Raw genomic sequence first — 25,333 nt, forward strand, 5'->3', positions numbered from 1 at the left:
ATTCGTTTCGGTTTGCTCCTAGCAGAACTCGGCTAGGCGAAGTGGACGTATGTGCCTCGCATGCTCCCTTAAAAGACTGTCGCTTGAGAAATGATATAAAAGCGACAATATTACTGTTTGTCCCTCTTGAGATGCCTTAGCAACAACATAGCCAGTATGCACTTCCTCAAAGTAGTCTGAAGGAATCTAAGATAAATCAAGAAATCTGGAAATCCTTTTGACATTTTTGCCGAGCTCTTAGTCGTGCAATTTTACATCCTACTAAAATGTTTGGTGCAGTATTTGTCAAGTGAATTTTTTTTAATGAAAACTAGTTGAATAACAACAAAGACTTCATTGAAGTATCCCGTCCATAGTTCCCTCTCCTTGGAGTAGTACTGTTGACCAATCACCGAACGCAAGGGTGTAGACTTCAGCTACCAAACTTCGACTTGCCTCAAGTAAAATATATGTGTGCTCGAAATAGCCGAAAAACCCCTACCGAACACCAAAACAATAAAAAACGTCACAAAAAACCTTTACCCACTCACCACCCAACGGCATCTAAGAGGAACAGAGCCTTTGACAGAGTGTGTAAATTAAAAAGCTAATTAGCGATAATCACTCCCTGGCTCCTGTCTGTCAGTGTGGATATTCAGGCTTGTGTTTTGTGGTGACATGGTGTGCGTGCTCCCTGTCAGGGCCTGGCTCTCATTTATAGGCTTTTTTCTCAGACAATCATCAATCCAGCCTTATCGATATTGTCAGGTGGTATTACTGAACATATTATCTTATGTGGTCGTATGTGTAGCAAATCATTTTCTCTCCTCTACTCTCCTCTCAGGATCTCGTCTTCGTCAGGATGACTCCCCTCCCCGGATAGTGGAGCACCCTTCTGACCTCATTGTGTCCAAGGGGGAGCCAGCCACCCTCAACTGCAAGGCGGAGGGGCGTCCTGCCCCCACGGTGGAGTGGTACAAGGACGGGGAGCGTGTGGAGACGGACCGGGACAACCCCCGTTCCCACCGCATGCTGCTGCCCAGCGGCTCCCTCTTCTTCCTACGTATCGTCCACGGCCGACGCAGCAAGCCAGACGACGGCAGCTACGTGTGTGTGGCCCGTAACTACCTGGGGGAGGCAGTGAGCAGAAACGCATCATTAGAAGTAGCATGTAAGTCCCACCCACAACTATCTATTTTATGGATGAGTGCCATGAAGTTGGAGAGATAGGCCCCATTGGCCTAGCTGTGTTGCCTTTGTGTATGTGTTAATGATGCTGTTATTGCAAACTCAAAGATATGGCCATAAAAATGATATTAGTAACACATTTACATGTTTTATGGGTAGCAATATTACGGTCATAACTTCAAGTTATGTAGAAGCATAATTATAGAGAATAATTGCAGAGAATAATGCTGTGTTGAATAATGAAATGCGTGTGTGTGTGTGTGTGTGTGTGTGTATTCATACGTTTGCACGTGCATGTGTTTCTAGACCTATAGGCTCTCTATATAGTGGTCCCTATAGGTCTTAAGAGTGTGACAGCAGCTTGATTTATTGATGGCCATTACTGGGGTCCTAAGAGACTGAATGAAAAAAATCATGATACATTGTTGAAGTCTCTAGATTGTTATTTTATTTGCATTTGACGTTGTGTACTTCCTCTGCCCCTCGCTGGGAAGTTAATGTGGTCTCTGAGGTGGGAGGGGTTGATGTTAAATGATGTGTTGAATTTTTCAGTGCTTTGGAGGTGACCAAATGTATGTAGGGGATAGAGGTTAGGGTGTTATACGGAAGGAGCATACATCTCTGTTGAGGGATGGGGACTGAGCCCACATGTAAAATGTGTGGCTGTCATCATCTGTGTAACTTGACCTGACCTATTTGACTGATCCTTGTGGGCGCATGTTTGTGTGCCTTCCATCTTCTGTATTCCTCTTTGCGTGTGTTCTTGTGTGCACCATGCATGTGTGTGCAATCCTCCATTCGTGTGTGTGTGTGTTTGTGTGTGTACATAGTTAAAAAGACCTGTTTGAGTGACCTTTGTGAGCGATGCGTGGGTAGAGCTGAACATCGCTCCAGGCAGTGAGAGCAGGATTTCTCCCAAGTTATTCTCTCCTTCCTCCGTTCTTCCTGCACCCAGCCAACACTTTCCCTGTGTAGGAAACAAGAGCTTTGGGCTATTCACATCGCCATTATGTGTTAAACTGAACTGATTCCTCGACATTAACATACCACACAGCACACACATTCTGATCACTCACAGCAAACGCCTGAGAAATATATGAAAATAAGAATGGTATGTAATTATAGATTTGTGCCACAACCATATCTACAACCATATTTACATTCACATACATTATAGACTGGGGGGTTTGCAGTGTGTTTTTAAGTGGGGGTCTTAAGGGAAAGTATGACCCGATGACTTCAGTGTGGTGTACACTTTCCTCCCTGGGGTGAGAGGAGAGGTGAGGAGAGGGGGGGGGGGGTTCCCTCCATTTTGTCCTCCCTTAAATCTGTCATCAGGCATCTGTCTTACCGTTTCTAGCTTTTTGGGGGCCCTAAGAGAGATTTGCCAAGGGATGGAGAAAACATTTAGCAGTTTTAAAACACATTTCCTGCAATTCTACACATTTTGCCACTTATGCCATGTTCATATGATATCTGAGTGAGTGATGAACAAATACAATGGGGGCCCCTGGAGGTCAGGGCCTCTAGGCCTTGGGTGCTCGGTCAGTAATTCAGCCATGATTACTACAAGGTTTAGATCGCTGGCTAGACTAGAAATGATACATTGTCTATTCTACTATCCTAACTAACAGCAAGTTGAGACCCCGACTGACCCCCTAAAAAACATATTGGGGGTTGGGGCCCCCTAGTGGCCATGGGGCCCTAAGCAGCCACTTATGTTGCTTATGCCTAGAAAAGGCACTGGCCCTGGGGTCAGTGGTGGAGCAGAGTTATAGAGGTATGGTCCAGTTTTGACGCTGGTGGATTTGTGTTTGGCATCAGCCCGGGAGACAACCCTCTCACTCAAACCCAACAGCTGCTGGATGAAGACGAAACCTGAGAACTCTGTGTCTCCTTATGCACCTCATCTCCTCTCTCCCCCACCCCTCTCCTCCTTCCCAACCCTCTCCTTCCCAACTCCCTTCCCATATCACTCACTTTCCCCCTTCTATCCTTTATTCCCCTGTACTCTTCTCCTCCTCCTCCTGCTGTTTCCTCTGCCTGGTTTGTAATCAATACTGCCCTGCTGTCCTGGGAAAGGATTATGGGTGAAGAGCCGCAGGATATCTGAGACACACACATCAGTTCTCCAACTAGACAGCTGTGTGTGAGAGTGTGAAGTGTGTGGTGGGAGGGAAGAGTGTGTGGTGGAAGGGAAGTGTGTGTGAGTAGGAGGGGGATGTGCTGGCTTGCCATTTTTATTGTTGTTTAAAAAAGAATAGATTATATATTGTGGATTAATTCACATATAGAACATATTTTAAATCATTTTGCATTAGTGTGCTGTAGGAGAATAGGAACCCTGGAGATCCTCAAGGATCATCAATGAACTATTGCTAGTCAATGGTTCAAATTTGCACCTTCGGTTAGTTGAGGGGTTCTTGGAAGAACCTTTAATGGTTCAATGTTGCAATGGGTTCCTGGAGGAACACTGAAGTGGAGGCATGGCTTAGGAGGGGCGTGGCTTTAAGATATACATTTTTTGGCCACCCGTTAGAGTAAATGCCATTCCTGTTAATAGGTTTTGTTGTATTGTCGTCACATATTAAGGTTGAACACTGACAGTTTCGTAGTTTCAGTGAGGCTAACATAGGTGTATGAGTTCCTCAGAAGCCAATGCAAATCCCAAAGTTAGAATAGTTACCACTTTATTACTGTGCGTAATCAGCAATGTTATTCATATTATATTAGAATATGTAATATGCATAAATATTCAAGCAACAAACGTAACATGAACAGAATTGACATTTATGACTAAAAATAACTACAGTATCTGAAAGGCACACCTCTAATCTGTTAGGCCGCACCTCCAATTTGAACTACGCCCATCACAAAAAGGTTCCAATTTGAACCTTTACAATAGGGGTTACTCGAGGAACCTTTTTCAACTGGAAAGGTTCCGCCGGTGTGGCAGCACTAAAGGTTCTGCCAGGCACTTTTACCTCTAAGAGTGTTTGGCATTTCACGCAATTGTGTTAGAGACGGCAAAAACGTCAGACTTTACCTTTGCCCAGCCTTTTCCCAGTTCTGATATTGTTTTTGACACCCTTTTTCAAGTCTCTGAATCATAGCCCTGGCCTTAACTCTAAATGCCATTACACAAGTCCCATTAGACATCAATTGTACTTAAGTTAAATACACACTCCCTTCTCTGAGTTGCACATAGTGAGGAAGCTCTAATTGAGATGCTAATCAGAGAGTTATGTCTCTGGGTGTGAAACTGCTCGAAGCGATCCCTCCTGGGGCTCTCATGCATTCTTGTTGGTTAATGGGAACATAGATGAAATAGTACTATTTAATTGAGACTTTTTGAGTTGTTGACTAAAGAGCAGTGTTTACCATGAGGTGTTATTTCCTGTGCCACCTGAGACACAGCTTTAGTCTTGTTGTGCCTCGAGGACAGGTGGATCAGGTCTGAAGAGGACATAGGGTGTTTCTGCCACTGTTACACAGTGTCGGTACGGTGTCGGCAAGCTCCTGCTGTTTTGTCAGAACAGCCAGAGATGATTTGAATAACAATCATCACCTGCTTTCGATGTCAGCAACACCTAGACATGCAACCTTCCAGCCACCACACCTCCCGCTCCAACACTTCAGCTGAACTCTATTTCAGTTATAGCGTTATAACCCCCACAAACACCCCTCTGACCCCCGACCCCCTGCAGACAGCTCTAATGGGAGTGACTGGCTGCTGATGGGCTTAGGAGTAGCTATTATAAGTGACTGAATCACATTAATGATGATGTGTTGAGAGAGGAGGGGGTGTTGATTGGTATAAATAATTCACAAACAGACCCCCCACCCACTCACCCCCTCCCCTCTGTCTTTTCGCTCCTCTGGCTATTAGAAGAGTAGCCAGACAGACAGACAAACATCAATCAATAAATCCTCATCGTCCCAGACAGATAGCCAGACAGACAGACGGTTAGGATAAACGCCTGGAGTGGTCAGATGTTTTGGCTTGCACACAACGTACAATATTGCATAGTGTGATGGTGTGTATGGATAGAGTGGACTGACATGCTGAACACAACGCTCGCGTCGCGTGCGCTCGCATTGCAAAATAAATTAAAACATACATGTTATTCAATTATTGCACCCACACTGCTCGTGCGCACCAACGAGCATCTGCGTTGCCAAGCACTAAAATAGAAGTCAGTTCTATTCGTGACGCTGATCGCGGCGCTGCTGCTGCTCTCTGTTTATTATCTATGCATAGTCACTTTACCTACATGTACATATTACCTTAATTACCTCGGTGAACCGGTGCCCCTGCTCATTGACTCTGTACGCTACCCCCTGTATATAGCCTCCACATTGACTCTGACCACTACCCTCTGTATATAGCCTCCACATTGACTCTGTACGCTACCCCCTGTATATAGCCTCCACATTGACTCTGTACCGCTACCCCCTGTATATAGCCTCCACATTGACTCTGACCACTACCCTCTGTATATAGCCTCCACATTGACTCTGTACGCTACCCCCTGTATATAGCCTCCACATTGACTCTGACCACTACCCTCTGTATGTAGCCTCCACATTGACTCTGTACGCTACCCCCTGTATATAGCCTCCACATTGACTCTGACCACTACCCTCTGTATATAGCCTCCACATTGACTCTGTACGCTACCCCCTGTATATAGCCTCCACATTGACTCTGTACCGCTACCCCCTGTATATAGCCTCCACATTGACTCTGACCACTACCCTCTGTATATAGCCTCCACATTGACTCTGTACGCTACCCCCTGTATATAGCCTCCACATTGACTCTGTACCCTACCCCCTGTATGTAGCCTCCACATTGACTCTGTACGCTACCCCCTGTATATAGCCTCCACATTGACTCTGACCGCTACCCCCTGTATATAGCCTCCACATTGACTCTGTACGCTACCCCCTGTATATAGCCTCCACATTGACTCTGACCGCTACCCCCTGTATATAGCCTCCACATTGACTCTGACCGCTACCCCCTGTATAGAGCCTCCACATTGACTCTGACCGCTACCCCCTGTATATAGCCTCCACATTGACTCTGACCGCTACCCCTGTATATAGCCTCCACATTGACTCTGACCGCTACCCCCTGTTTAGAGCCTCCACATTGACTCTGACCGCTACCCCCTGTATATAGCCTCCCATTGACTCTGTACGCTACCCCCTGTATATAGCCTCCACATTGACTCTGACCGCTACCCCCTGTATATAGCCTCCACATTGACTCTGACCGCTACCCCCTGTATATAGCCTCCACATTGACTCTGACCGCTACCCCCTGTATATAGCCTCCACATTGACTCTGTACGCTACCCCCTGTATATAGCCTCCACATTGACTCTGACCGCTACCCCCTGTATATAGCCTCCACATTGACTCTGACCGCTACCCCCTGTATAGAGCCTCCACATTGACTCTGACCGCTACCCCCTGTATATAGCCTCCACATTGACTCTGACCGCTACCCCCTGTATATAGCCTCCACATTGACTCTGACCGCTACCCCCTGTATAGAGCCTCCACATTGACTCTGACCGCTACCCCCTGTATATAGCCTCCACATTGACTCTGTACGCTACCCCCTGTATATAGCCTCCACATTGACTCTGACCGCTACCCCCTGTATATAGCCTCCACATTGACTCTGACCGCTACCCCCTGTATATAGCCTCCACATTGACTCTGACCGCTACCCCCTGTATATAGCCTTCACATTGACTCTGACCGCTACCCCCTGTATAGAGCCTCCACATTGACTCTGACCGCTACCCCTGTATAGAGCCTCCACATTGACTCTGACCGCTACCCCCTGTATATAGCCTCCACATTGACTCTGTACTGCTACCCCCTGTATATAGCCTCCACATTGACTCTGACCGCTACCCCCTGTATAGAGCCTCCACATTGATTGACTCTGTACTGCTACCCCCCCTGTATATAGCCTCCACATTGACTCTGACCGCTACCCCCTGTATATAGCCTCCACATTGACTCTGACCGCTACCCCCTGTATATAGCCTCCACATTGACTCTGACCGCTACCCCCTGTATATAGCCTCCACATTGACTCTGACCGCTACCCCCCTGTATATAGCCTCCACATTGACTCTGACCGCTACCCCCTGTATATAGCCTCCACATTGACTCTGACCGCTACCCCCTGTATATAGCCTCCACATTGACTCTGACCGCTACCCCCTGTATATAGCCTCCACATTGACTCTGACCGCTACCCCCTGTATATAGCCTCCACATTGACTCTGACCGCTACCCCCTGTATATAGCCTCCACATTGACTCTGACCGCTACCCCCTGTATATAGCCTCCACATTGACTCTGACCGCTACCCCCTGTATATAGCCTCCACATTGACTCTGTACGCTACCCCCTGTATATAGCCTCCACATTGACTCTGTACGCTACCCCCTGTATATAGCCTCCACATTGACTCTGTACCGCTACCCCCTGTATATAGCCTCCACATTGACTCTGACCGCTACCCCCTGTATATAGCCTCCACATTGACTCTGACCGCTACCCCCTGTATATAGCCTCCACATTGACTCTGACCGCTACCCCTGTATATAGCCTCCACATTGACTCTGACCGCTACCCCCTGTATATAGCCTCCACATTGACTCTGACCGCTACCCCCTGTATATAGCCTCCACATTGACTCTGACCGCTACCCCCTGTATATAGCCTCCACATTGACTCTGACCGCTACCCCCTGTATATAGCCTCCACATTGACTCTGACCGCTACCCCCTGTATATAGCCTCCACATTGACTCTGACCGCTACCCCCTGTATATAGCCTCCACATTGACTCTGACCGCTACCCCCTGTATATAGCCTCCACATTGACTCTGACCGCTACCCCCTGTATATAGCCTCCACATTGACTCTGACCGCTACCCCCTGTATATAGCCTCCACATTGACTCTGTACGCTACCCCCTGTATATAGCCTCCACATTGACTCTGACCGCTACCCCCTGTATATAGCCTCCACATTGACTCTGACCGCTACCCCCTGTATATAGCCTCCACATTGACTCTGACCGCTACCCCCTGTATAGAGCCTCCACATTGACTCTGACCGCTACCCCCTGTATATAGCCTCATTACTCTCTAATATTTGTTATTTTTCTATTTTCATCTTTATTTTTTGTTATTTATTTTTTGACTTCAGTTTATTTTAGTAAATACTTTCTTAACACCTTTCTTTCTTAAAACTGCATTGTTGGTTAAGGGCTTGTAAGTAAGCATTTCACTGTAAGGTCTACATCTGTTGTATTCGGCGCATGTGACAAATAAGATTTGATTTGATTTGATTGCGTTGGTAGATCATGCAGTACTATATTAGAGTGTGGTGCTGAGTTAGTGGTTTGATCAATAATCATTCAGCACACTTGTGATAAGTGATATGGTGAGATTATGGTTGTGGTTGGACCGTAGCAGTGCCGCTAGGAAGAATGTATGTATGGGTATTTGGCACCCAGCCAGCTCTCATTAATCATAGGTCCCAGTCTCTCACACTGACATCTCCAGACCTGCTGGCCCCAGCCCCATGCCATGCCTCCCTGTGTGTCCTGGGAAGTTGTGGAGACATGTCCTGTGAGAGGACAGGGTGGCCTGAGCGTGGAGAAAGGCCACAGCCAGTCAACAGACACCCCTCTCATATACTAGTCCCCTTCCGCCTCCCAACTGTCAAGCCTGTGTCAAGCTTGTGTTGAGAATCGAGGTCAAAGTTGAGAGTGAACTCGGCTTGGCCACCTTGCACTTCCTGACAGTTTCAAATGTCAGAGGACCTGGTCGTCCATGGCAATGCTGTCACTGTGTGGGCTAGCCACCCACTTAAGAGCTGGGATACAAAACCAGTGATAGAGGGGTCTTTGCACAATATACCGCACTAGGAAGAAGTGAGTTTAGGTAGTTTAACATTGGGAGTGTGTAGTGTACCTTATTTTCATCCATGTGTACTGTACCTTTGATAAGGGAAGCAACCTCTCCAGTACAAGCACAGTGCAGAAGAAAATATAGTGATGCATAAGAATACATTTGCTTAAAATAAAGTTCCTGAGAGACTAAGAGGTGTGTGGGTAAGAAATGATGGAACGCTCTATCTCAACTCATCTTTTTATGATGATTAACTGACAATGGGATGGAAGGGACCCGCCTGTACAGTCAGCACTTTGGGTTTACAATAGCTATAAAGCAACAATCAGACTGTAACAATCTGGGAGTGATTGTAAGAGTATGTGTGTGTGTGTGTGTGTGTGTGTGTGTGTGTGTGTGTGTGTGTGTGTGTGTGTGTGTGTGTGTGTGTGTGTGTGTGTGTGTGTGTGTGTGTGTGTGTGTGTGTGTGTGTTATTGGATATGTGTGTCTGTACATTTGTGGGAACATGCCTTGAAAAGTTAGGTGAAACGGAGGCAGAGGTGGTTTGGGCACAGGGCCATGCACAGACCTTTTAGGGGCAAGGTGCTGAAATTGAGTGGGAAAGACTTTCATAAGTCTTATCTCAAAATCCACATCATACCAACTGCCTCTGTAGTGAATATTTTAACATTGTTGAGCATTGGACTTTTATTTCTGCAACAACACACTCACTCATCACAAACATGATTGACTTTAGGAAAAGAAGGTGAGGTATCAGCTGATCATTGATGTTGATGATTGATGTAAATCTGCTAGTTAGCTAGCGTGTGATTTATCGTCAATTCCCTTAAATAATAACTTCATAATATTCTAACTTGTGATGTATGGCTGGCTGGCTAGTGGCTTGTGTGGATATTTTAGTACATGGTGGTTAGCTGGTCTAGACTACCTGTGTGGCTGCTGCCGACCTCTCACTCAACGTCAACAAAACAATGGAGATGATCGTGGACTTCAGGAAACAGTAAAGGGTGCACCCCTCTATCTACATCGTCTTAACCTCAGTTGAGAAGGTGGAAAGCTTCAAGTTCCTCGGTGTACAGATCACTGACAAACTGAAATGGTCCACCCACACAGACAGTGTGGTGAAGAAGGCGCAACAACGCCTCTTCAACCTCAGGAGGCTCAAGAAATTTGGCTTGTCACCCAAAACCCTGACAAACTTTTACAGATGCACAATTGAGAGCATCCTGTTGGGCTGTATCACCGCCTGGTATGGCAGCTGCACTGCCCTCAACTGCAAGGCTCTCCAGAAAGTGGTGACGTCTGCACAACGCATCACCGGGGGCAAACTACCTGCCCTCCATGACACCTACAGCACCCGATGTCACAGGAAGGCAAAAAAAGATCATAGAGGACATCAACCACCCGAGCCACTGCCTGTTCACACCGCTATCATCCAGAAGGCGAGGTCAGTACAGGGACCGAGAGATTGAAAATAAGATTCTATCTCAAGGCCATCAGACTGTTAAACAGCAATCGCTAACACAGAGAGGCTGCTGCCTACATTGAGACCCAATCACTGGACACTTTAATAAATGGATCACTAGTCACTTTAAACAATGCCACTTTAATAATGTTCACATATCTTACATTACTCATCTCACATGTACAGTATATACTGTATTTTATACCATTTACTGCACCTTGCCTATGACACTCGGCCATCGCTCATCCATGTACTCATATGTACATATTCTCATTCACCCCTTTAGATCTCTAAGGAGATGATTGTGGACTACAGGAAAAGGAGCAGTGAGCACGTCCTCTTTCTCATCGACGGGGCTGTAGTGGAGCAGGTTGAGAGCTTCAAATTCATTGGTGTCCACATCAACAACAAACTAGATTGGTCCAAACACACCAAGACAGTCGTGAAGAGGGCACGACAAAGCCTATTCCCCCTCAGGAAACTAAAAAGATTTGGCATTGGTCCTGAGATCCTCAAAAGGTTCTACAGCTGCAACATCAAGAGCATCCTGACCGGTTGCATCACTGCCTGGTACGGCAATTGCTCGGCCTCTCGACCACAAGACACTTCAGAGGGTAGTGCGTACGGCCCAGTACATCACTGGGGCAAAGCTGCCTACCATCCAGGACCTCTACACCAGGCGGTGTCAGAGGAAGGCCCTAAAAATTGTCAAAGACCCCAGCCACCCGGTCATAGACTGTTCTCTCTACTACCGCATGGCAAGCGGTACCGGAGTGCCAAGTCTAGGACAAAAAAGCTTCTCAACAGTTTTTACCCCCAAGCCATAAGACTCCTGAACAGGTAACCAAATGGTTACCCGGACTATTTGCAATGTGTGCCCCCCCCAACCCCTCTTTTACGCTGCTGCTACTCTCTGTTTATCTTATATGCATAGTCACTTTAACTATACATTCATGTACATACTACCTAAATTTGCTCCCGCACATTGGCTAACCGGGCTATCTGCATTGTGTCCCACCACCCGCCAACCCCTCTTTGTAGGTTTCTGCTACTCGCTGTTCGTCATATATGCATAGTCACTTTAAAGATACCTACATGTACACAACTACCTCAATAAGCCTTGCTACTCTTTTTTCAAATGTCTTTTTACTGTTGTTTTATTTCTTTACTTACCTACACACACACACACACACACACCCTTTTTTTTCTCGCACCATTGGTTGGAGCCTGTAAGTAAGCATTTCACTGTAAGGTTTACACCTGTTGGATTCGGCGCACGTGACAAATAAACTTTGATTTGTGTTTATTAGGTAGTTGTTGGGGAATTGTTAGATTACTTGTTAGATATTACTGCACTGTCGGAACTAGAAGCACAAGCATTTCGCTACACTCGCATTCACATCTGCTAACCACGTGTATGTGCCCAATACCATTTGATTAGATTTGATTTGCGGAAGGGATGGAGTTAGTGTGGAGCGAGGGTCATTGATGCAGCCGCTCCTCTCTGTCTTTCTGATGAGAATGTAAACCAAGTGTTATCAAGTGATAATCAAATGTTTTGCTGCTGTGGGCAGTACTATTGATATTTAAACTACGTAGCTAGCTACACACCCTCGAGTGCTAATCGCATCTCAAGCCATGATGTTTTGATACCGGGCGTGTGCAATCTCAAAAAGACGCAACCTGGCACCCGCAAGCTCTGTTCAGGACAGACCAACAGGTGCAACTAACGGATGGGCTGGAGGGTGCTGAACTTGATGAGGTCAGGACGACTTGCAGGCAATGGGTTCAGAACAACAACGACAAATCTTAATAAAGCAAGAATAATTATAACACCACCCAAAAGGGCACTTGGAGAGTGGGAGGCACAGATTGACTCATATCTGTGCACATGCCTGATTGGGCATGTCCCTGGAACACATTTGCAGCATGTTTTAAGTTAAGTTTTATGCAACATCTTTTTGAGTGTGGACCATCACACTTTTTTTGCATATTTTCTTGGCCAGAGAGAATGAGCTAAGGGGCTAGCATCTGGTGCTATCTGGACCATGCTAACTCCTTGGAGAGATGTGCATGACTTTGTTCAAGTAAGTTGGCTAAAGGCTAGCATCTGGTGTTAATTGGACCATGCAAAACCCTTTATGAGCTCTGCTGCACCTTCTTACAGTTGGTTAGCATAGGGCTGGCTGCGTATGGTGTGAACTAGCATGGTAACTTGTCGTGTTGTGTATTGTGTTGGTCCACTCCTTTATCATCACTAGCTGGGATATAACCTACACTAGAAATTACCCTAGGGTCATTGATAGTTTTTGATCTATGTAAAAAGGAAAACATGTTTTCCAAGATGATATTTTTTCATTTTCTTAGTCCCTGTTTCCCTATCCTCTTCTGTCTTAAAGCGTCTCTTCCCCGTGAGACTGTGAACCTCTCCCCACCGCCCCACCCTCTCACTTCACATAAAGTGTTAGGCTATATCCGTGAGTGATATTAGCGTGGATGTAGCTAGCTGCAGCTGGGAGTTCATTGCGGCTGTGTTCTCTGAGAAGGCTTGTTTAACGGTGCAAGGCTGACCGCACCACTGCCCCAGTGCCTCAGCCATCTATCAATGTGTTTAGAGGAGCCTCCCTTCTCTCTCTGAGTCCTGCAGCAGTGCAGTGCCTTCCGCCATGACAATCGGACAGCTAACCCCAGGGCAGACGATGACTTTATCCCTTCTTCTATCTCTATTGGTTCATCTCATATGGTATTATTCAGTTATCGATTAGCATTCCATTTATCTTGGTGAAAACAGAGTCATATTATAGAGGGAAGAGGATATCTTGAATTAATGAAGTAGCTATTGGTATCCGGAGGACAAAGGTACAGTTATAGAGACCAGAATACTTTTGGTCTTGTGCTTCTTTTTCCAGACTTGCTGACTTGCTGTGTTTGTAGAGGCAGAGAGTCAGACATGTGTTAGCCTGCAAAGTCAATCAGAGCTTCATTAAAGAGCTAAATTAGTTTGTATGGATTTAATAGGTGACCTGCCCACCTGGGCTGTATTGAGCCGATTCAACAGGGCCCTTGGCCCCCGACTCTGGTCCACAGGGAAATTAAATACTTTGCAAAGAGGCCAAGGTAATAGCTGGGGTTAATAGTTTCTATTTGGTCTTAGTACGACGGCTAATTAGTTAATCAAAGTCATGGTCCTCTATTGTGGCGCCATGCACAACATGCATAAACGCAAAGAAATACACATGTAGAACCGTTTATGTACTCCTTTATGTACCGTCCAGCTGTTTTGTCCATGTGTGTATTAGCGTCTACATATGAATATGTTTGTCCCTGTGATTGCATATAGGTGTACTTTTACATTTGCATCCGTGTGTGTGCTTGCGCATATGCATTTGTGCTCGTCTATATGTGGGTTTGCGTTAATGCATGTTTACTGTATGTGGCCCCTGAGAGCAGTGTGTGAGTGGGCTGTGGTCTGTCGTGGTTGCTGCATTACAGTTGTGATTGAGGTGCAGACTAAAGGGCCCCGCAGGAGACGGCGTGATGTTTTGAATGGCTTTGCCATGGACGAGAGACTTTGGAGGTTCAGTTAAACAATAAGAAGTCCATTCAGGGAGAGACAGGCTCATTAGAGACTTGGTATGAGGGAGGGAGTGGGCATGTACAGGCAATTTACTTCCCAAGAAGTGATAATGAAGGGTGAAAAAAGTAACCAGCAAAGGACTAGATTAAAGCTTTGTCTTGTATAATAAGAGTAGAACTTGTGGGCACCACCGTAGTGGGGAATTTTGTATTTTTGATTAATTAAAGGCATTGTTATTACAGCTTTCTTTCACTATACCGTGAAAACACATGTGGAACTGGACACAGCCTTTCATGCTACATGTAAGACATTCACAAACGAACATGTCCTTTCATGACATAATGCCCCTAACTTTGTTCCCCTATCTCCCTTCTTCCTCTCAACCCCCCCCCCCCCCACCCCCCCCACCCCCTGTACTCGCTGGGGGTAAGACAGGAGACAGGAGAGAGAGAGAGAGAGAGAGAGAGAGAGAGAGAGAGAGAGAGAGAGAGGAGCATCTGCACTCTCAGCCAGAGGAGCTCCATAGTGACTGCATTATTCATGTGCCCTACCCTACAAACCTCTGTTATCTAGGGCAACCTCCTGTTCCACTCTGACTGCTCCGTGTCACACCCGGTACTGTCCTGCACAGGGCTTCTTGTGGTCTAGCTTAGTCATTCAGCTCCATCACAGCAGACCATTTGGCATCAGACACTCTCAACCTCCCGTTCACAGAGAGGAGGGAGACCCAGGGAAAGGACAGCATTAGGGTGACATCAGACTTCTACAGTGCATCCCCTTCACTGAGTAAAACATCAGCGAGTTTGATTCATTAATGAGATCCACTGCACAAACAGCACAGCAGTAGTACTGTAGCTTTCTATGTCTTATGTATCCTCTGCACTTTCACTCTTCTCCATCTATCTGCTTTCACTTTCTCTTTGCCATGCCAGGTTATTTTATGATGCAGGCCCCTGTGTAAAAGCAGTGGGAACAGCTTGATGTGGGCTGACAGCCTCTTGTTCCTGTCAGTCTCCAGCCCTCTGTGCTGCTCTCAAATGTGTGTCAATTCAATCTCCACCGCTATAGAGGAGGTAATTGGGACTGTGACAGCAAACAAGATTCTATCCACATCTCTCAATTAGCATGTTATCATCCCTCCATCACAGCATACAGTACACGCTGCTCTCCCTTGGGGCTAGTGGGGGCTAGCCATGGCGGCACGCTGCAGATGGGTGGAGCGGGTGGCGGGATTAGAGCCACTTGGGCATGTGTTAGCCCGGGGGGTATGCTGGCACCCAGACAGATACCACATCCTCCAACAAATCCTTCTTCACTCAACCCACTGGGTGCAGATGTCAGTTCAACGTCTAGTTTTGATTTACATTTGGTACAGTTGTCAACTAACGTGAATTCAACGTCAAATCAACAGAAAATATCACCATGTCGTTGGATTTAGGTTTTAAGTTTTGTAAAAAATAGACAAAATTTCCCTACGTTGATTACTTTTTTCAAATCCAATCAGTTTTCCACATTGATACAACATCAGCACCAGTGGTTTTAATGAACAGGGTCTATTACATATTACAGCATATTGGATGACTGTCATTCATATTCCATTCACCCAGCTCAATGTAACAGCGATAGGTTTAGGCTATTACATGATGCTCACATTTTCCCGATACCCATCATGTTGCTGCTACAACCTAGCCTACGAATGAAAGTTGATGTGGGCCCACATCAAGCTCATCATTAAGCTCAAGGCCCTGGGTCTGAACCCCGCCCTGTGAAACTGGGTCCTGGACTGACTGATGGGCCGCCCCCAGGTGGTGAAGGTAGGAAACATCACCTCCACTCCGCTGATCCTCAATACTGGGGCCCCACAAGGGTGCGTGCTCAGCCCCCTCCTGTACTCCCTGTTCACCCATGAATGCGTGGCCCAGCACGCCACCAACTCATTCATCAAGTTTGCAGACGACACAACAGTATTGGACTTGAATACCAACGATGACGAGACAGCCTACAGGGAGGAGTTGAGAGCTCTGGGAGTGTGGTGCCTGGAAAATAACCTCTCACTCAACGTCAACAAAACAAGGAAGATGATCGTGGACTTCAGGAACAGCAGAGGGTGCACCCTCCTATCTACATCGATGGGACCGCAGTGGAGAAGGTGGAAAACTTCATGTTCTTTGGCGTACACATCATTGACGAACTGAAATGGACCACCCACACAGGCAGTGTGGTGAAGATTGCGCAACAGAGCCTCTTCAACCTCAGGAGGCTAAAGAAATGTGTCTTGTCACCTAAAACCCTTACACATTTTACAGATACACAATGGAAAGCATCCTGTCGGGCTGTATCACCGCCTGGTACGGCAACTGCACCATCCACAACCGCAAGGCTCTCCAAAGGGTGGCCCTCCAGGACACCTACAGCACCCGATGTCACAGGGAGGCCAAAAATATCCTCAAGGACATCAACCACCTGAGCCACTGGCTGTTCACCCCGCTATCATCCAGAAGGCGAGGTCAGTACAGGTGCATCAAAGCTGGGACTGAGAGACTGAATAACAGCTTATCTCTCAAGGCCATCAAACTGTTAAACAACCATCACTAGCACATTAGAGGCTGCTGCCTATAGGCATAGACTAGGAATCACTGGCCACTTTAAGGAATGGAAGACTAGTCATTTTAATCATGTTTACATATCTGGCATTACTCGTCTCATATATATATATGGTGTTTTTCTATACTATTCTACTGTATCTTAGTCCGTTCCGCTCTGACATCACTCGTTCATATGTAAACTCAGCATAAAAATGAAACATCCTCTCACTGTCAACTGCGTGTATTTTTAACAACTTAACAAAGCCTCTCTCAGCCTATTGCAGACATTTTGAGCACTGATGGAGGGATTGTGCGTTCCTGGTATAACTTGGGCAGTTGTAATGTTCGGATTTACCGATCCTGTGCAGGTGTTGTTACACGCGGTCTGCCACTGCGAGGATGATCAGCTGTCCGTCCTGTCTCCCTATAGCGCTGTCTTATGCGTCTCACAGTACGGACATTGCAATTTATTGCCCTGACCACATCTGCAGTCCTCATGCCTCCTTGCAGCATGCCTAAGGCACGTTCACGCAGATGAGCAGGGACCGTGGGCATCTTTCTTTTGGTGTTTTTCAGAGTCCGTAGAAAGGCCTCTTTAGTGTCCTAAATTTTCATAACTGTAACCTTAATTGCCTACCGTCTGTAAGCCGTTAGTGTCTTAATGACCTTTCCACAGGTGCATATTCATTAATTGTTATGGTTCATTGAACAAGCATGGGAAACAATGTTTTAACCCTTTACAATAAAGATCTGTTAAGTTATTTTTATTTTACAAATTATCTTTGAAATACAAGGTCCTGAAAAAGGGACTTTTCTTTTTTTGCTGAGTTTATGTAGTCTTAAATTATTCCTACTTAGATTTGTGTGTTTTGGGTATATGTTGTGTAATTTGTTCGATATTACTTCACTGTCGGAGCTAGAAGCACAAGCATTTTGCTACACCCGCAATAACATCTGCTAATCATGTGTATGTGACCAATACAATTTGATTTGATTTGAACGTTTACATCGTAGGTACACAGGTTGAGAGAAATTTGAGTAACCAAGGTGACAGATAGTGACGCATTTTAATACCGCATTGCACACTCTTGCCTGCATCTAGCTGATCTGGGGTGTAACTTAGTCCAACAGCTACAAACGAGTGTTTCTATGCGACAAATTCAAGTAGATTTATCCCCGTTCCGTTCCGTTTGCCTCCATTTGAGAAAGGTTTTTCAACAGGATCACACGCAAACACAGAAATAGCCGCCACATTTAAACATCACCATCACTTCTCTCGTTGTCTATACACATTTTTCTCACATCTACGCTCTCTCCTCCTCTCACCTTTTCCCCCTTGTGGACTTCAGCTGTCTGTGACCAGGCGAAGAAAACTTTCCAAGCCAAACCTTCATGCCATAACCGCTAAACGCTACACACAGCCTATATCATTGTCACCATATTAACGTCATAGTCAACATAGCTACTAGAACTAATGTGTTAGTGAACCCTCTACAATCATGCAGTACTGTGTACAGCAAGCAGTTTAGCAGTTATACCGGCGGGCCCCGGTGGCAATAAATGAATAAAACCAAAAGCTGTACCTTGACTTGGAAGAGGTCCAGTGTTGGATAGCCATACCAGCTAGCTAACATAGCATCCCTTTGTTTGAGCCAGGTGTTTGAGTAGGCTAAACTAGCTAGCTGCATTTGCTAGCTAAGTAAGTGAAAGTAATAATAACAACTGTATAGCTCTCTCTCTCTCTCTCTCTTTTGCTCCTCCTTAATTAGTTCTTTCTCTCTCTTTGTATCAACTACACACCACAGGCCTCCTGGGTGGCGCAGTGGTTAAGGGCGCTGTACTGCAGCGCCAGCTGTGCCACCAGAGACTCTGGGTCCGTGGGGCGACGCACAATTGGCCTAGCGTCGTCCGGGTTAGGGAGGGTTTGGCCGGTAGGGATATCCTTGTCTCATCGCGCACCAGCGACTCCTGTGGCGGGCCAGGCGCAGTGCACGCTAACCAAGGTTGCCAGGTGCATGGTGTTTCCTCTGACACATTGGTGCGGCTGGCTTCCAGGTTGGATGCGCGCTGTGTTAAGAAGCAGTGCGGCTTGGTTGGATTTTGTATCGGAGGATGCATGACTTTCAACCTTCGTCTCTCCCGAGCCCGTACGGGAGTTGTGGCGATGAGACAAGATAGTAGCTACTAACAATTGGATACCATGAAATTGGGGAGAAAAAGGGCAAAAAAATAACTATACACCACATTTTATGCACTGCAGTGCTAGCTGTAGCTCATTCTCTGATCCTTTGATTTGGTGGACAACATGTCAGTTAATGCTGCAAGAGCTCTGATAGGCTGGAGGACATCCTCTGGAATTGTCATATTTACTGTGTAAGTCTATGGAAGGGGGTGTATTGAAGTCAATATTGAAGTAAATATACCCAGAGGAGGACAGTTGAAATGATGTGGAAATAATGTTGAATCAACCTGTTTTTTCCCAGTGGGAAGGCCCTCACCTTTTCATCTCTTTCCTTCATATACTCAGCATCCCAGTTGATCCCATCCCCCAGTCACACGTACAACCTCACCTCCTTGTTTCAGAGCTATCTCTGCATGTAGTCTCCCCTCACCATCCGCAACCCTGAATTAATGCAGTACCCTCCTGCTTACACACATCTCTGCCGTGCTCTATCAACCCTCCCCGCTCCTGCATACCCTAACATAACCCCCCCCACCCCACCATCACATCATGGCCCCCATGACCTCCCCCTTTCCACCCCCTCCCGGCACCCTAATGCCTGCCTTAGTACCGTGCCAGTGTCCTACCCAGAGAGAAAGGGCACAGGGGACAAACACGCTAAGAGCCAGTCTGCAACCCGGGGCCTACAGCCTTGCAGTCCCCTGTCCTGCTCTGCCCAACCACAGGAGAAGCACAGCCTGCAGTGAGCCTATTAGAGACAGGGGAACCCAGATCTAAACAGCACAGTGAGGGCCAATGAGTCACTAGGCTACACCCCATGGTTGGCCAACATCATACCCACACTAAGCCCTTTGTGTTGTCTCTACCGGCCTTGACTAGAGACCATGGGATTAACTCATAAGCCAAAATAAGGTCAAATGGCTTTGATTTCATGGCAGGCCAGGAGTTGTCCATTTAGTTAGTTAAGGTACAGCTCAAACCAGAAGGGGACAAGATTAGTGTATGATAATGCTCTGATGGTTAGTGGGTTAGCTGTTAGCTGGGGCTCATGCTCCGCTGGGTAATGTGAACTTGGTCTTCTCTGCAGATGTATGCATGGGGACTAGGACAGGGGACTGGGGCTGCAGAGTGACCGATAGAAGGGGCCTGAAAGTGGGGAATAATGTACAGTGAGTTCCTGAGCAGATGATCCACACAGTGCAGTGGTCCCTGTGTTTGGCATCTGGGCTTTAATCTGGTCAATCAAGGGCATTCAGATTACTGAGGAGGGGTGGTGGGTATGGACCCTAGCTGTGTATGGAACCCCCCTTCCCCGGAACTCACATGCACACCTTCAACCCCAGTACCACCTCAAACACACAGTCTCACAGCCCTACACACACAACATAGTTAGCAGATATCTGGCCTTCTCTTTTCTGTTGCTTCAACCAGTAGAGATATATGAGGACGTTATTTTCCCTTTCAATTATTGACTTTCTACATTATATCCCCCCCTCCTCTCTCTCTCTCTCTCTCTCTCTCTCTCTCTCTCTCTTCATTCCTCCTCCCCTCCTCGGGGCCCCTGGCTGTCTTCCCACAAGTCATGTTCTCCTGGCTAGATGATGCGTGCATGTCTCTTGTGTCTTCTTGATGCTAACTCACACCGACGTTCGCACAGCATTGTGGGATGCCGCTCTCGGTCATATTTCACCACGGGATGTAATAATAATAATAATGATGATGAGGATGATGGTGATGAGGAACCTGAGGGGAATGCTTCTATTTTCTCCTCTTGTCAGTTTTATATCCATGTATTAATCAGTACACGGAGATGGGTTGGAGGATGAGCGGTGTGACAGGACCCGAATGATGCAGAGCTGCATGAATAACAGGGCGTCATATTTTTTAACTTCATACTTTTGTACCTCTTATCATCATCACCGCCATTTCTCTCCTTAGCTCTCACCCGCGTCTCTCTTTACGGAGCACAGACAGTGTTTGGTTCATCTATGATCTATTGTTGATGGAGTCTCTCCATCTCCACTGGTATTGATGTGTTCTGAAGCACTGCTACAGTCTGATATGTGATTTTCAAAACGGCACCCATTTGGCAGGAAACAGCTCTGCAGTGATTCAAGTCTCTCCTCTGTAACTCTTTCATGTTTGTTGATGTGCATCTCTCTTCCAATATTGCTCTTCCCTGGGCCCTTATATAGACACAAACTGGACTCTGATGAAAAATAGAAAGTAATGCTGTTGTGCCGAGATAGAGATGGAGTCTTGTATAGTGGACTGCTTTGCAATTGCGTCGACCAGGGAATATGTGTGTGTTTATTATATAGAGAGAGCGCAAGTGAGTGTGTGTACGTCGGTGCATGTGTGTGTGCGTGAATGTGTGTGTATGTGTGTGTGTGTGTGTGAGAGAACGGAAATGGGGGAAGCAATGCAGACAGACTCAGGGAGGGAGGGAGTTAGGGCATGGTCAGTGGGCTATCTCCCGGAGAGAGGGAGGAGGGGTATAGAGGTCACAGCAGCATTTTGGCCCCGCAGCGGTGCTTCTTCGTGGTGGAGACTGTGTGTCTGAGGGGCCTGTCTGTCTGTGGGGCTGTGGAGTTGTGGGGCTATGGGCCAGCGGAAAAACACTGAGTCTGTTAAGAAAGATTTCCCTATGGCCTCGGATACAGTATAATTACACTCCCAAAGCCTACATGGTCTGTCTCCTACAATCTCACACATTAGACAAGCGTAGAGGCTCAGAGCCTCAGCCCTTCTCCCCAGATCTCTGTGAAAAACCTCTCCAGCCCCCCGCCATATTCCTCAGCTCTTTGTCTCGAAGCCTGGTGGTGTAGTGTAGGTAATGTACAATGGGGCTCAAAGTCTCCTAGTCACAACAGTGTAGAGAATTCACCGTCATGGAGGTTATGGGCCCTTTCGAATAATCAGGTCACCAGTGGTAGGCTATGCATGGCCCGTCTATATCCTCACCAGTTGGATCATTCACATTTTCAACATCCATCTGGTCATTCACTGACTCGTCTACAGCAGTGCACTCCTAGCCTTGCCCTCAGCTACTGCTGGGAAAAGGTTTTCATGGAGATACAAAAGACAAACGTGTGTATCCACTGCTCTGTGTTATTATAGGTTATTTCTGTTCAATGAACAATGTACTCTCTTGCTCTGAAACGTTTCTTGTCAAATTTGCTTAAAGGTTTTCTGCTCATCTTTTCATGATTCATTTAAAATTACCCTCATTTTGTCATTTGACTGTGGCTTAGTAAAGGCAGAGAAACAAATGAGTGTGGTTGGATTTGAACAGTTTGTGTTGTATGGTATGCGAGTAGGAAGCCACTTAATGAATGGTTGGTCCCTCTAAGAAGTTGAGGAGGAGAGAGAAGTGTAAGAAGGCATTAGGGAGAATCTCTGTCTGACTGGAAGCAAGGCACATTCACTAGGGACCAATTAGGCCCAGGCAAGCTGTTACAACCCACAGTGTCAGTGTGTCTCCTCTTCTCTGTCTGAGGGAAGAGCGTGACATAAATGACTGTGGAGAATAGAAGGAAGAGGGAAAAGATGGCTGGAAGAAATATGAAAAGGTTGAGGTATGAGGGGAGACAAGGGATGGAGGAGGACGGAATGAATGTAGTGCTAACCTTTGCTCTCTGATTGCACGCTCACACACACACAGTCCATAGTCAGGCACGTCTGAATATTTTAATTAGACTGAGGTAAAAGAAAGCGCTAAGGCAGAACGGTTTAGCAAAAATCCTTCGGTGTTTGCTCAATTAAACGCTGATTGCAGCTAATTGCTTACAGAGAGAGTGTAAAATGAGAGTGTATATGAGGTGGGCCTGCCTGCCTGCCTGCCTGTTTGCCTGCCTGCCTGTCTGCCTGCCTGTCTGCCTGTCTGCCTGCATGTCCGTCTCCATTTCACGTGTTCCGCATGCAAAAGAAACCAAACATTTAATGACGGTGGTTGTAATTGCTTCCTCTCTGTCTCTCCTCACTGTCTCTCGTCATCTTCCTTTGTCTGCCGTTCATAAGCATAGGCAGGTGCACACTTATACACATAGTGTATGCCTCTAATACACACACACACACACACACACACACACACACACACACACACACACACACACACACACACACACACACACACACACACACACACACAAGCAAACACTCATGTGAGATATGTTTTATAATTCCATGTCGCAGTGTGTAAATGTACTCAGTCTTTGTCATTTATATCTACCCGTAAATTCAGTCGACTGACCGCTGTAGAGCTAATAATGGTAATGTACTGTATATGTGAAATGCTAACTCTCAAGCACCACTTAATTCATGTTAATGGCTTTTGGAATAAGCCAGCCAAACAAATTGTATCTTTTTCAGATATTACTTTTCTCTGCTCCGTAGCACACACAGGTTTTAACATCTTGAGAGGGAGAGAGACGTTCCCCCCTCCTACCCTGCAATAAAGAAATGCATTTCCTCTGACTCCTCAGAGCCCCCTCTCACTCTCTTCCTTTCCCCCTCATCCATTCTCTTTCATTCCCTTCCTCTCTTCCTCTCTCTTCCTCTGTCTCCCTCTCTTTTTACTGCACAAGGAGAAGGGAGTGTTACGGATCGTGCCAAAGGAAGCTCAGTCATTTGATGCGAGGCCATTTGAATTTTGCATCTGGAAATTATTGGAGTTGCTGCGGTGTGTGTGTGTGTGTGTGTGTGTGTGTGTGTGTGTGTGTGTGTGTGTGTGTGTGTGTGTGTGTGTGTGTGTAATGGCTGCCACAGCATCCTTATCACTTCTCCACACACCTGCTTCCCTCTGAGAGAGCGGCTCCCCTCTCGTCATGCCTCCCCATCAAAGACTGATCCAGTCTGGGCTGGAGATCCACAACATCCCTGGATGAGCTCCCTGGTCCCTGCAGAACAGAACAGTATGCCTGCCTGGCTCTCCCTTACTGGTCCATGGGTGTGTGTGTGTGTTCTCCAGGCATCTGCCTGTACCTTTGAGGCAGCGCCCGCTCTGGACTGGTGTTTCTGGGAAACAGACTGGCAGGCATGGATGGCTGGCTCGGCTGCCATATGCTGTGTGATTCTGGGAAGCAGTATTATGGCTTAGGGAATACGACTGTAGAGCCTCTGTAAGCACACAGCCTGAGGCCAGTGGTTCTGGGAGGAGCTAAAGCCAGTAGGATAAGGAAGCACTTTGTGTGTGTCTTTGTGTGGTGGTGTGTGGTGGGGAGGAAGGCTAGCTCATGCATACTGTACATCATCAAATATGGGGGAATCTCAAACAATGAGTACAGAGGAGAGCACTTTGTGCTTAAAGCACGATCACACAGCCACTTCAGTGAGGTGAATTGGAGGTAGTGAGAGGGAGGGGAGAAAGAGGGAGGGGGATAGATCTGAAAGAGAGAGGGAGGGTACAAGCGAAGTAGAGGAGGGATTGAATGTGGACATGCGTATTCAAATACACAGGCGGATGCTGGCATCCTAGCCAGTGCTCTGAGTGTGATTGAACAACACACACACATGCGCTGTGCATATAAACATGCATATATGCTCTCTTTGTTTCTCTCTATCCCTCACTCTCCCTATCCCTCACTCTCCCTATCCCTCACTCTCCCTATCCCTTGCTCTCCCTATCCCTTGCTCTTCCTATCCCTTGCTCTTCCTATCCCTTGCTCTCCCTATCCCTTGCTCTCCCTATCCCTTGCTCTCCCTATCCCTTGCTCTCCCTATTCCTTGCTCTTCCTATCCATTGCTCTCCCTATCCCTTGCTCTCCCTATCCCTTGCTCTCCCTATCCCTTGCTCTCCCTATTCCTTGCTCTTCCTATCCCTTGCTCTCCCTATCCCTTGCTCTCCCTATCCCTTGCTCTCCCTATCCCTTGCTCTCCCTATCCCTTGCTCCTTCCCTTGCTCTTCCTATCCCTTTCCTATCCTCTCTTCCTATCCCTTGCTCTCCCTATCCCTTGCTCTCCCTATCCCTTGCTCTCTCCTATCCCCTATCCCTTGCTCTTCCTTGCTCTTCCTTGCTCTCCCTATCCCTTGCTCTCCCTATCCCTTACTCTCCCTATCCCTTGCTCTTCCTATCCCTTGCTCTTCCTATCCCTTGCTCTCGCTATCCCTTGCTCTTCCTATCCCTTGCTCTCCCTATCCCTTGCTCTCCCTATCCCTTGCTCTCCCTATCCCTTGCTCTTCCTTGCTCTTCCTTGCTCTCCCTATCCCTTGCTCTCCCTATCCCTTGCTCTCCCTATCCCTTGCTCTCCCTATCCCTTGCTCTCCCTATCCTTTGCTCTTCCTATCCCTTGCTCTCCCTATCCCTTGCTCTCCCTATCCCTTGCTCTCCCTATCCCTTGCTCTCCCTATTCCTTGCCTTCCTCTTCCTATCCCTTGCTCTCCCTATCCCTTGCTCTCCCCCTATC

General features: G+C 46.9%; 1 protein-coding gene across 3 annotated transcripts in view; it reads left to right on the forward strand.

Moving 5' to 3' along the window:
• LOC115135704 (roundabout homolog 2-like) overlaps positions 1-25,333 on the forward strand; it is a 263,498-nt gene that overhangs the window by 108,908 nt on the left and 129,257 nt on the right. For all 3 annotated transcript variants that reach the window (XM_065023620.1, XM_065023621.1, XM_029670682.2), the window contains one exon: positions 824-1,150. In XM_065023620.1, coding sequence (XP_064879692.1) covers positions 824-1,150 — 327 coding nt within the window. The remainder of the gene's footprint in view (positions 1-823; positions 1,151-25,333) is intronic.

Source organism: Oncorhynchus nerka, linkage group LG10 (assembly GCF_034236695.1).
Source record: "Oncorhynchus nerka isolate Pitt River linkage group LG10, Oner_Uvic_2.0, whole genome shotgun sequence".
In the NCBI taxonomy this organism is placed as follows: Eukaryota; Metazoa; Chordata; class Actinopteri; order Salmoniformes; family Salmonidae; genus Oncorhynchus; species Oncorhynchus nerka.